The sequence below is a fragment of the Urocampus carinirostris genome, chromosome 2 (assembly GCF_059441175.1).
Source record: "Urocampus carinirostris isolate Australia breed hairy pipefish chromosome 2, RoL_Ucar_1.0, whole genome shotgun sequence".
In the NCBI taxonomy this organism is placed as follows: domain Eukaryota; kingdom Metazoa; phylum Chordata; class Actinopteri; order Syngnathiformes; family Syngnathidae; genus Urocampus; species Urocampus carinirostris.
Genome location: NC_142350.1, coordinates 51,731,067 through 51,744,850, shown reverse-complemented (window position 1 = coordinate 51,744,850; position 13,784 = coordinate 51,731,067). Strand labels below are relative to the sequence as shown.

The 13,784-nt window shown below is 37.7% G+C and overlaps 1 protein-coding gene across 2 annotated transcripts in view; it reads right to left on the bottom strand.

The window, feature by feature from the left end:
- The window catches only part of myom3 (myomesin 3), a 114,835-nt gene extending 105,798 nt beyond the window's left edge, over window positions 1-9,037 (bottom strand). Inside the window, exons 1-2 of one of the 2 annotated variants that reach the window (XM_088327037.1) lie at window positions 8,935-9,037; window positions 1,404-1,529 (exon numbers count right to left, since the gene is read on the bottom strand). In XM_088327037.1, coding sequence (XP_088183163.1) covers window positions 1,404-1,510 — 107 coding nt within the window. In that variant the 5' untranslated portion in view covers window positions 1,511-1,529; window positions 8,935-9,037. Of the gene's footprint in view, window positions 1-1,403; window positions 1,530-5,032; window positions 5,084-8,934 lie in introns of those variants that run through there. The other variant, XM_088327038.1, reaches the window with a different exon arrangement.
- Window positions 9,038-13,784: the final 4,747 nt, after the last annotated feature.

Sequence of the window (13,784 nt, the reverse complement as noted above, 5' to 3'; positions counted from 1 at the left end):
CATTGTCATCGTAGATTGCTAATATTGCCATAGGACACTCGCATATGGTATCCTATAATAAGCAACACTAAATTTAGTTGACATAATTATGAATGACTCATATCAACGCATATGATGCAGAGGGGGTAAACCAGCGTATGCTGTCACCATTGGTTGTGCTGTGGACTTACTGTTCGGTGTCAGGTAGGGAAGAGCGAAGGGGAATGAATGTTTGGGGATTGTGAGTGTGTTCTTGAGTCGAGCCTCCTAAATAGATAGTCATTTGAGGTATCCTTGAGGTATCTTTATATCAGTGAAAATGGCGGTGAGCACGGGTTCATTGGCTAATGGCTGTTTAGTTAGTCCTCTATTTCTTATCTTATTCTTATCTTTTTTACTTTCCCTTTTTGTTACATGTTTAGCCAAAAATTCCCTAATGTCGCCAGGAACTTGTTGACATTGGAATTGGATGGATTTGAACTTTTTTGACAATTTTACTGCACTATTCTTTCATTGCAGTATTATAAGTTTAAAAGTACATGTAGTGTATAACATAGGCCAGTTTCTTAGCACTACTTTGCAAATATTGTTTTCTATTTATCCTAGAATTTTTTTCATCTTATTTTTCTCTTCAAGTCTTTTTTTACATGTTTGCCATGTCTAATTCCGTTTCATGCAGTTTTTAGTGTTGGAATCCATGACAATAAAGACTATTCTATTCCATTCCAGTCTAGTCTAGTCTAGTCGTCTAGTCTAGTCTAGTCTAGTCTAGTCCATCCCATCCCATCCCAGCCCATCCTGTCCTGTCCTGTCCTGTCCCCTTCCGTCCAGTCTAGTCCCGTCCCGCCCTGTCCTATCCTATCCTATCCTATCCTATCCTATCCTATCCTATCCTATCCTATCATATCCCATCCTATCCTTTTCTATTCCAAATATGTATTAACAATGTCCAACTGAGTTCAAAGAGCCCTTATGCTTTGATTTCCAATGCACTTATCTGCTATTATCTTTTAGCAAAGCTGTTTGGTACTGACCACATTAGATAGGAGGTACAGGGTGTGGTGGGAGTGCTGAAGACTGACGTCATGCTCATACCCGCATATTGTTCTTTCTATTTGTCAGTGTAGCATGAAAATGGTGAAAGTGAGAAAAAGTCTTCTTGAGATAGAGTCCAGCGCCAAAATGAACCCCCAAAAGCAATGCATGAAAAATGCGGATTTGCACGCACAACATAGACACGCTGACTAAGGCTGCAAAGATGACACAAGCCAGGAAATGGGGAGGGAGGGTAAAAAGTTTCAAATTCCGTATATCTTCTTTAATCATACAAAGCGCAAAAAATGTTTTTACAAAAGTATTCACTTCAAAGTATCTTTGAGGAAACTTCCTGGGGTTGTGATGTGTACAAACACTTCATTTCGCACCTGGAACTGAAGGTCTTCTTGTTACTGTGCGATGACACCTCCATACTGTGAGACATTCTAGACGACTTTTCCTCGCGCTCTCGATGCATCACCGTCCTGGTCTCCATGGTAACTCCCAACAGGCACCTGTGGAAATGCGTGGGAGAGATGTGCTTCAGCTTCTTTCTTTGTTCTGAACTCATCTAAATGCCACATTGATGTTTTAGAGGTTGCACACCTTTTCCTTTTCTCTAACATTTTCAGTTACATCCCCAGTTTGATGCTTTGTACTTGCAATATCTATGCATGATAACAACAACCTTGAGAACATGAATTATTTGTTAAGGGCACTAGTTCAAATTTCTGTCAAAATTCTAAATCATTGGTAAGTTCGAGAGAAAGACCTGAGTGTCCAGTTGAACAGTTCTCAAAATAGCACACCAGTGATGGTTCATTAAAGATAAATTGATTTCTCACAGGCAGGATGTTTTTGTGTTTAACATAGCCTATGTTCCTTATTTTTCTAATAGTAATTACAGCCGGTAATACGTTGGCCTGTGGAGGGATGGGCCCCCACTAGGTTGTACTTGCCCAAGACACATCACAGGAAATGGTGCCCTTACAACGCGGGTGGTTAAGGGATCCAACCCAAACAAACCAAACAAACCAAACAAACCAAACAAAAAAAAACAAAAACAAAAAAAAAACATATCGAAACTGCTAGCCATTCGTGTCAATTAGTCACAAAAATTAAGTCTCACCTTTAAAAGGTTTGTGCCCCCTGGTCTAAATATTAGCGTCACATTTCCGAATTAAATCAGGGGTCATCAACCTGGTAACCCCAAAAGAACACTTGAGTAGCCTGCACTCGTTGATTCTGAATGTAGCTCAAAAGTGATGGGTCATTGCGCTTTTCCAGGAACAGTCATGGTAAACTATTGACCTAAGTGTTCCTAATTACATAGTCAATTCTACCAAAATTACTACCAAACATTTTTTATATATGTAAATCCCTCGGTGCCCTTATATATGGTGGAGTAACCCAGCTTCTAATAATTAGAGCCAGATGAAATGAAAATGGAATGATCTGCATTTATATAGCGCTTTTCAAGTCAATGACTTCCCAAAGCGCTTTACAGTGTGCTTCACATTTCCCAGTAGCGGTCTTGTATTGCAGCCATGTAAGACGCTAACCTGCTTATTGGGGGTACTAGGGGTTCAGTGTCTTACCCAAGGACACTTCGACATGTAACACGGACAAGACGGGATTCGAACTGGGATCCCTTGATCCTAAGACAAGCGCTCTACCTCCTGAGCTACTGCCGCCCCAACAACAGTAACCGGTAACAACAGTAATAACATTGTAAAAACCTGGTAAGTTATTTAACAAATGCAATTAGAAGTCGGAGCTCTTCACGCTAATCAGTAACTAAAGAGTATCTCTTTGCTTAAAAAGGGTTGGTGACCTACTTATCTAAATGGTTTAATTAAACATTTATACGAATTGTTGATTTTTGTTGATTCCACTTGAATATTCTCATCTTACATTCAAACCTTGTGTACAGTATATTTTTCTGAAATTTAAATATTATTCTATATCTAAATTCAGATTTTTTTTTTGTGTGTAATGTAATAAACATTTTAGTTCCGCTAGCATGTACAACAGGGATTTTGAACCTACAGGCAGGATCAGGGAAATACTAGTCAACTGTTAGGGTCACTGTAATGCTCAATACTTGTAGTTAATGCATTATACATTTACAATAATCCTATCAAAAATCTTATTATATCCTATTCCTCTTTGAACCTTTCCACAAATGTATCCTGAAATTGCCTAATGTGTTCGTTGGTCTTAATAATGCTGTCTGTTCTCCAGTGCCTCCTTTCACAGACCTCTGAGCCCATCACAGAGTAGGTGCAATTAAACTGAGACTCTGTCATTATTAGTCATTTAGGTTATTATTGGATCATTCAGAAGTCATCAGGGAGCTTCTGGAGCTAGGAAAATAGGGGGCCAATAATTTTTATAAACACCTACCTTTTAGTTTTGTTGTTGTAAAATGTTGAAATAATTTGGTTCCACTTCATTAATGTGTCTCATATTTTGCTGACTCTCAGAAAACCATACCGTCTTTTCGCTTTAAGTTGGAAGCCTAAAATCGAAGGGGGTTAATACTTTTGCTCGGCACTGTGTGTGTGTTGATTTTTTGATTCAATGTAAATGAGCTCAGTTGTGCGCAACCCGGTGTACACATGTTATTTCCAACCCTTACTAAATGAATAAGCCCTTTTCTTCTTTAGTGCTAATGACTCTCTCGTGGAGGTCTGTTGCTTCTGCTTGCCGCCATTAATCATACGACTGCTCCCCGTAAACGAATGCTCTTATGCGACCAAACAAACAAAATCAGGTCGCTGCAGAGTTATAGCTTCATTCGCCCACTTTCACAAACAATGTGTCTCTTTCAATTGGTTTTTGTTGGGAACATGTAGGCTAATGGGCTAAGCTAATATCTCTACCTTGTTAGCTCAGTTGTTTGGTGTTTATACAAAGGGATGTTTTGAGAAGTCATTTAAAACAAGATTATTCATATTGGATCTCCTCGGGCATGTTATAAAAGGCTCTATAACTGGATAATACTCTGTGGCATCTACTGAAGGAAGGGGTGGGGGAAACTACGACCCGTGGGCCTAATGCGGCCCATTTGGCTTTGTCATCCGGCCCGCCAAAGAAAAATTTGTGACAATGTGAACAATAGTAAATAAAGTCCCTCTAGTGTGAATTTAGTTTTTGTGTAAATTTTGTCCCCTGGTCCCTTTGTGTGTCTAGGATAAAATACTACGACAGAAAAAAAATACTGCAAAAGTAAGTATACAGTGCTTGAAAACCCATACCTAATATATCATTTTGCTTTCATTGTGAAAAGAAAATGATTAATAGAAATACTACTCTAGACATATTACGACAGATATTGACTGTATTTGTATTTTTGTAGGATAACAAACCCTGGAGAAATCCCACAAAAATACTACTGTGAAAGTAGTACAGCAATATTTCGAAAATATAATACGATTACTTAAAAAATACTACATTATCCTCCAAAATACCACTACAGTAATACTATAATAAAAACTACCTCTACAGAAATATTATTACAGAAATACTACAAAAAATATCGCTGCAACGATATAACAACATTAATACTACAAATATCCAACTACAGTAATACAACTTTTTACAGCTATACTACAATTATTTTACTATGAAAATACTCTCAAAAATACTACTGAAGCAATAGTATGGAAATAATACAAAATTGCTGCTGCAGAACTACAAAAATAAATTGAGTAATAGTACAAAATACTACACAAATACTATAAAATACTACAGAAATATTACAAACAATACTGAAGAAACAGTAACAATACAAAACTAAATCTCCAATTTAGTGCTTAAAACAGGGACCTAATTTATATATTTTGCTTCAATTGTGAGCATTTTAAAACCAAATTGAAGAAAGTGATCTATATAAAAACAAATATAAAGGAATACAACATCGGGCCCTTGGCCAAATTTATTTAGAAGGCCATTGAGAAAAAAATGTAGTGTAATATTCTAATCAACAGATGATAAAAGAATACTATGTACAGACCGTTCCTGTTCTCATTGTTGGGGGAAAATGTTTCATCCCCACCGAAAACAAGCTCTTTTTCCCCCAAGTGTGAAATTAAATCCTCCACTGGTTTTGGCCTTTAGAATGAAGATCATTAAAATAAAAAAGTCCAATTGACTGTAGAAACAAGTAAAGACTCCTGAGAGTAGCGAAAGAAAGAGAAAAGGATAATTGACAACACATTCTGCCCAATCAGTGTTGTGCGGGTGTGGCCTTTAACTTGGTTATATGTCAACGAGGAGTTTTGCGCACTCCAAATTGTAAGTGACATTTTTAATCTTTCTATCCATCTACCCTGGTCATACCCCTCAAGAGGGGTGATCGACAGCAAGAAAAACACATACAATAACAAATAAATTTAAAAAGGGGGGAAAAAATAGCAAAAAAACACACACAATCATTTTTGGACCATGGCCAACCCAAATGCTCAAAGACCCAAACAAGTTCAGAACCTCAGCACCCAAGTTGGGCATGCTTTCGTCCCTCCAGATGAAACGGGACACAAGAAAGCGGCCATGTCACTCGGGTACGGGTGACACAACACACTCTTCCGTTCAACAGCAGGGTCCAACAGCTTTCACTGGTTTACCCATGCCGCATCATACAGGTGCCCTACGCCTCTAAACATACCACTATCCTTTTACAAAACCTCTTCACGCATTCCTATCACCAACAAACATTAAGTATGATTTTACAGCGCAATAATGACAGAAAACGCCACCTGATTTACATTTGAACTAACATGCCAGTCTAAATCAGGGTTCGGGAACCTTTTTGACCTGAAGAGCCCCGACAACCCCCCCCCCCCCCCCCCCCCAAAAAAAAATAAAATAAAATAAAAATAGAGAGCCACACCATACCATTTTAGACAAAAATCAACAAACCTGCCACTCTCTTCAGACAAAACCTAATTCTTCAGCGCATTTTATTACACTGTTTGATGATTTGATACAATCTTTAAAATAAAAATTTCAATGCCAATTCGTGTCCCACATCAATATTAAGATACCACCTCAAAATTATTTTCCTCCTGTCACGTTCTGATTTCCTGTCAGTGTGTGCGTCCTGTGCTGTGTATACCTCCACCCATTCCTACCGCTCACCCAATCAAATTGTTATAGTGCTTCGCTAGAGTTTCTGGGTACAGTATTTAAAATTTGGTATTTGGCTTTTACCGTAAATTCCGGACTATAAGCCGCTACTTTTTTCCCAAATGTTCAGCCCTGCGGCTTATTCAGTGAAGCGGCCTACTTATGACATTTTTTTAACGGCCACCAGCGGCACTCAAATACGAAAGGTAAGATTTAAACCGGTGGAATAAGTGCGCCGAAGTAGACCACATCCTCACAATTTACGTTCGAATTGTACGTTTGACAAAGGTTCTTTCCTATAATAAGGAAGACGCCTTTGATGACGACAGTTACAAGGAGAACGATGAGGATGGTTTACCGTGAACTTTGCAACTGTGGTACGGCTTTTTTTACCAGCTACGCTTCATGCGTAGCGAGCGTGTTACGAGTAGCGTGGTGGTACCTTTCACAGGCACGGTTTGGGATGAAAGTTATATTATTATTATTAAAACTTTGAAAACTCTCTCGGTGTACCGTCTTTCTTTGTGAATATGTGTAACCATTTATAATATGTATTTGCAACTGTATATTTCTGTAATGCATCTATTTTACAGACGTTTTGTGATATGTTTTCTACGGTCAAATCAAAAAGAAGAGGCGGAGCAAACGCGGGCTGACGGGAAATGGGGTGAAGCTGAGTTAAATCTGTTTGTTGTTGCAGTGGACAATAGTGGATATTTATTTTTCCCACCCTCAACTTTGGAAATATCAATTTTTTTCATTGGATTACTTTTAACGGGACCCGGACTTTAAAGGTCTGCATTAAATTGTAACTACCGGTATCATTTTCCATTCATATTGCCGGCTACGATAATTGCAATATGTACCATATCTACAGTCACACTCGCGGGCAGCTATAGTTAGATTCAGTCAGATTCGGGACGATCCTGAGACCGTGTCACATGTTTAGACGTGGGCTCATGCGGCCGATATACAGGTGCGGCTTGTGTAAAGATAGAATCTGTATTTGCAGTAAAATGTGGTGTGTGCGGCTTATAATCAGGTGCGCTCTATAGTCCGGAATTCACAGTATTTATAAAATGTCTAAACAATGAACATTAAATGCTTGGTAAGCTTCCATACACAGGATTATGTAACAATTTACAGCCAAAACGAGGTCTGTTGATGTGACACCTTGTCTGGAAACTGAAAATGGTGTCCTTTATATACTGGACTGACCCAATAATGAAGTATTCAGTAAAGTTTTGGGATCATGTGTCTGATTAATCATTACATGCTAGTTTGTTTATCTCCAAGACCCATGTACTCATAAAAAGAGCCATAAATGGCTCACGAGCCACAGGCTACAGATCCTTGGTCGAAATGGTGTGTTTTTTTTAATTCGAAAATTGAGAAATTTTCACACATTTCCTCACTTGGGTCACAAGTGAGGTGGAGCCTGTTTAAGCTTAAGGCAAGTAGGATATATTGCAGATTGGTTGCCCTTTTATGATAAGGCACATACCTCTGGATACGTCAACCCCACCTTATGATATTTTCACTTTAAGGTGTTGAATAAATTTTCAAGGCCGCTTTGAACAGCATTTCTCCCTAAACAACATCCACAACAAATATTTTTACATCATGTTTGTTTGCTATTGATTTGCGTCACATAATCATGATAATGCCGATATGATACTGGCTGAACTACCTCCCACAATGCCTCTCCCCTCATCCAGTAAATAATATTTTCAAGTCAAGTCATGTTTATTTGTATAGCCCTTAATCACAAAGAGTCTCAAAGGGCTGCACAGACCACAGATTATTGCAAACCAGAGTCTAAATATTATACCATCCCCTGATCTAAAACCTATATGAGGGCAAAGAAAATATAGTTATTCGTAAATACTTAATGTGTCGGTGGTACAGTAAAAAAAAAAAAAAAATTGTATTGTATATGACATTGGGTCCCAAGGCTTGCAGTGATGCTAAAGGGGGAAGCAGAAACATGATAACCATGAACACAAAGATTGCGATTGTCAAAATATCCAAAGATAGCACACAGATCACTTCCCTGGTCTGCATAGCTGTAACCAATTGTTGATAGGGTCTATTATTGAAAATAGGGAGGCAGAGGGAGCAAAGAGTTATTTCAAGGGCATGAGAATCTTCGCTAGTGGAAGTTTAATTTTAATCTGCCATCACAGCCCCTCATGCCACCGCCACATCCACCCACTAACTCTAATGTACCAAGTCAGTTCACGTCACACCATAAGTAAAAGACATCTATATGTATTCATAGGGTTATTGAATCATATCTATGTATATTCCACATAAGAAGTAATACTATGTACTATTCTGTTTTTTTAATGTTTTTATCAAGAACACATTAAGTTTCTATCCCCATGCTCTATGACAACGTCATGGGGGTGTACTGTATAAACAAGCATCTTGGAGATAACCCAATCGTTTTCATTTCCAACTTAACGTTTAAAGTTTAAAGTTGCATATCCTGGTATCCTAAACCTCTTAAATGTGTTGGGCAAGGGACAAAGAACTGTAGGAAAACTGCTATATGTCTTCTGAACGAGCACTCTCACTCAAAACAACATGGAGAAACAAGTTCAGGTTTTATGAACTGAAAATTCCTAGAAAACCATTCGAGGATCTTCTGACATCGTTTTACTCGTACTACTAAAACATTTGCCCAACATCCAAACTAAGAAAACAAATATTTCTGCTTTAACAAAGGGCCCAATCTCCTGAAAACATATTTTTGGTAATATTCCCCAATGTCTAAATGTCACTCACTGTTATCCACAAGGAAATGAGTAGACTCCACCGGGTCACGATGTTTCTATGGAACCAGAAAAACCTCTTTCTCTGTAACCTTTCGCCTTCTGTTACCGTCTCATCCCTTTGTGGTCCATCTGGAAGAAGCCTCACAATGCAGTAGAGCTGTCAAATATAGACCCATGACCACCTCCCCATGCACTCGGGGCACACATGCGCGCACACACACTCACAAATAGTGGTCAGGTCGAATTAAAAGACTTGTGCAGGCTGCAGGACCAAGAGATTCGAGATGATGAATGACCAGAGCAGCTGATGGCAACAGCTGGAATGCTCTCGGGAGAACAACGGGCTTCGTTTGTCTCCTTGATAATTCTGAGTGAGAGAAAGATATGCTTATTTAATGCAGTGGAGCCTCTCTAACGTCTACTTAGAGCAGTGATGGGCAACTATTTCGAGTCGCAGGCCCCATTGGGTTAAAAGATGTGGCCATGGAATGGCCCCATTCCTTGAGACGGATCCGTTATTTTAATGAATGAAAGAATATACATGCAGACATCTACAAGTTATATTTCATTGTTTTTAAATAGCTTCGTTTCATCAAGTTGGTTTTGTAATGCTGATAATTACAGCAAACCGATATATAAGAACTCTGTTTTAAGCAAGATATTTGATTTTCTATAGTTTTGTAGTATTACTGTACGTGTATTTGTATTTTTTAGTATGTATGTAGTATTTTTTGTAATATTACCGTAGTTTTAATTCTCTAGTATTTCTGCAGTTGTATTTTTGTAGTCTTTCCAAAGTAGTATTTTTGAAGTATGTATTTTTGTGATATTACTACAGTTTTACTTTTGTAGCATTTCTGTTCTAATAGTTATGTTGTAATATTTTTGTATTACAGTATTTCTAAAGAGCGAGTTTTGAAGTATTTCTTTGGAAGTATTTCCATTGTAGTTTTTTTTTGGTGGTATTTTTACAGTAGTATTATTGTAGTATTTCTTAAGATTTTTGGAGTATAACTGCAGTTGTATGTAGTATGCCAGTACTATTTTTGTCGTATTTCTGTCGTATTTTTATCATATTACTGCAGTTGGCCTTTTGAAGTATTTCAGTTGTAATATTTCTGTAGTAGTGTTTTTTTAGTATTTGTCTTATTATTTATGTTGTCAGAATTTGCTCAGTACAGTATTACTGTAGTCAAGTGGTATTCTCTAGAAATATTTTAAAGTATTTCCATTGCAGGTTTTCTGGAGTATTTCCATAGTAGTATTTTCGTAGTATTTCTTTATTATTTTTGTAATATAAACTGCAGTTGTATATTTTTAATATCTCTGTTGTAATATGTATTTGGTATAATTTTGTATTTTAGTATTACTGTGGTGGTATTTTGTTGTATCTATGTAAAAAAAAAAAATCAGAATGAAAGCAAAATAATATTTATATTGAGGGTACTTTTTTGTTTTGAGCACACAATTTTATATTTAGTTTTGTAGTCATTTTGTAGTAATTTTGTGTTTCTGAGGTAGATTTTTTGTAGACATACAAAGGGAAATTCCCTTGATAATTCTGAATGAGAGAAAGATATTCTTATTTAATGCAGTGGAGCCTCTGTAACGTCTACTTAGAGCAGTGATGGGCAACTATATATATATATATATATATATATATATATATATATATATATATATATATATATATATATATATATATATATATATATATATATATATATATATATATATATATATATATATATGTGTGTGTGTGTGTGCGTGTGTGTGTGTGTGCCACTTATCTCAGAGTTTGTTAATGCCCAAAAGCATTCATATAGACTCCTAACAATGGAATCATTAAAGTAGTTGTAAATAAGTAATGGTTGAAAGCTTTAGTGTTCATCTCATCTCATCTCATCAGCTGTACCGCTTATCCTCATTAGGGTAGCAGGGGGGCTGGAGCCCATCACAACCATCTCCGGGCAATGGGCAGGGGACACCCTGAACTGGTTGCCAGCCAATCGCAGGGCACACGGGGACATGAAATGTAATGAAATGATCTGCATTTATATAGCGCTTTTCAAGTCAATGACTTCCCAAAGCGCTTTACATTGTGCTTCACATTTCCCAATAGCGGCCGTGATCTGTGCAGCCATGTAAGGCGCTAACCTGCTTATTGGGGGTAATTGGGGGTTCAATGTCTTACCCAAGGACACTTCGACATGTAACACGGACAAGCCGGGATTCGAACTGGGATCCCTTAATCCTAAAACGATCGCTCTACCTCCTGAGCTACTGCCGCCCCAGACAGACAACTCACTCGCTCAATCACACCTAGGGACAATTTTGACCGGCCAATTCACCTGAAATGCATGTCTTTAGTGTTACTTTAACCTAATTTCTGGTCTATAAACTGAACCCGAAATATTTGAATGGAAAAAAACGTGTTTTACGTGCATAAGCCGCACCCGACTATAAGCCACAGGTGTCCATATTAAAACATGAAATATTTATAAAGAAATACGGTACACAGAAAGAGTTTTAAAAATTACACAGCAAAAAGCACAAGTAACATAGTGCGATCAAGGTTGGTAAAAGTCATTGAGACGCAGCAACACAAGTACCGTTACACAACAAAATACAGCAGCAACGCAATTAACATGCGTTAACGTACCTTAAACTTATTATTCTATCGTGTCTCGCTTGCTCTTAGATTTTCTGCTCAAGCACACCCTAGTGGCTGTTGGAAAAATTTAATGCCCTGGCTGCATCTCTGCATTAGCCACAGGGTTGAAATTTTGTGACTAAAAGTGTGGCTTATAGTAAGGAAATTATGGCATTTTACATTTTTGTTGACTTTTTGCCACACCCCACAACTTTATAGGTACGTATCAGTACAAAAACAAGCGCTTGGATCAGATCAATACTAATGTCCTGGGATTGATACTTCACAAATAGCGCAGTTCTTCTCTCTCTCACTCAGTGCCCTGAGGGAATCTCCAAGTTTATGCCTGTTTGTTTGACTGACAGGCACACTTTTAGCTCCTTTCCCTACCTGGCCTGCTGCTGCATCCTGCCAGCCAGGCAGAAGAGAGGGCCTAATCTACACAAGCACCCTTATCAGAAGCTAAATATAACAGAGGCAAACAGGTCCAGCCAGGTGTGGACTTTTTTTCAACGACAGAAATAACAATGCCAGAGGTCATTTGTGTGGCTGATTTGCATAAACACCGGAAATAAGTTCACCCTATAGAGAGCAACGAGCTGCAACCCTAAATGTTACTGTTCCTCAACAAAAACCTGCAAATCCGTTGTTACTATGGCTACAGAGCCAAAAGGGCTTGTTTGTTACATTGACATATGGAATTATTTTCTTTTATACTGTTAAATGTTTTTTGATTGTATTGTTCTTTTTGACGTTATCTTCAAACTAGTGTGGTATAGTGGACATGTTGACCTTGTTATATATGTATTTTCGGTACATTTTTATTTGACTCTCTTGGCTTTTGTTCTAAAACAGTTGTCATAGATTTGTTTTTTCTACCGTTAAAGTTTTATTGTAGTTATTCAATAAAAATAGTACATTTTCCGTGCCTAAAATCTTTGTGATGTGTTTATTGTAAATATAAACTAACTCATTGGAAAGTGTTCAAATATTCAATGATCATGACATTTCCAAGCAAACAGTATTGGTATCGGATCGGTATCCATCGGTACTACCGCAAATTTCCTTACTCAGATCGAGATTAAAATTCCCGGTATCGCCTACTCCTGGTGCTTGCGCTGCTTCAAAAATGAATAAATAAATCATTTACTATATTAAAAAGTGCTGCTTTATTTTTTAATAAAAAACACATTTTCTTTTCTTCTCGGAAAAAAACGTTTTTTGCTCAAGGCCACACCGCTATATGGAGACCAGGGGGTTATTTATAAGCTCTTAAGTGGGCACGCTCCTGCTTGTGGAATGAATGCAGCACAATATGAGCTCTGGTTTCTAGGCCTACCCGTCTCATCATGACCCCAGCAATGACTGTCCGACTAAGAATAACCAGCGGGACAAAGCAGCTGAGCGAGGCTACCTTTTATTAGCCAGACATCCTGGTCTGCCGAGCATCAGTGCTATCTTTAATTTCTCGTTGGGGTTTTCCATTAAACTTGAGGAGGGTTGGTGGAGATGATGTGCGAAAAAACAGTCCGGCAATCATTCGAGAGTAAGTGGAGGAAGTTCAACGCCTGGATATTGTTGACCTTTTTAGATTGGATTAGCCAATTTTCTGTTTTTACGCCCGAAAAGGACACTTTCCCAATTTGGGTTGTGTTTGAGTAGTTTAGCAGAAGATCACGTGCTAGCTAATGTCATCACAATGGTGTGCCATCTCGTCAAGGTGATAAGTAGTGTGCTTTTCCACCATATCTGCTGAAACTGAAGTTATTTCAGTTATTTAACTGGCTGATATACATGCCATGTATGAAAACTCCAAAGAGAAGAACCTGAAATTTTTATTTACAGCAGGGGTCACCAACCTTTTTGAACTGAGAGCTACTTATTTGGTATTGATTAATACAAGAGGGAATACCTGTTTGATATACATTTCTAGAATAACATTACTATGTTGTTACAATGTTATTCTAATGTTATCAGCAGGTTGTAATTATTAGAGGTACAATTAAAATAGACTTAGTATTAAGTACTTTACATATATAAATGACAGGGTCATCTTGAAAAATGGTAGAAGTGATCAGTGTATTCATGCCAGTTAGAATCCAAATTTCCTGGAGATTTAAAATGACCCATTACTGGTGAGCTATTTTTAAATAAATTTAGACTTTTCTTCAGTTTCCTTTTTTATTGAATTCTGCTTTGGTCAAGCG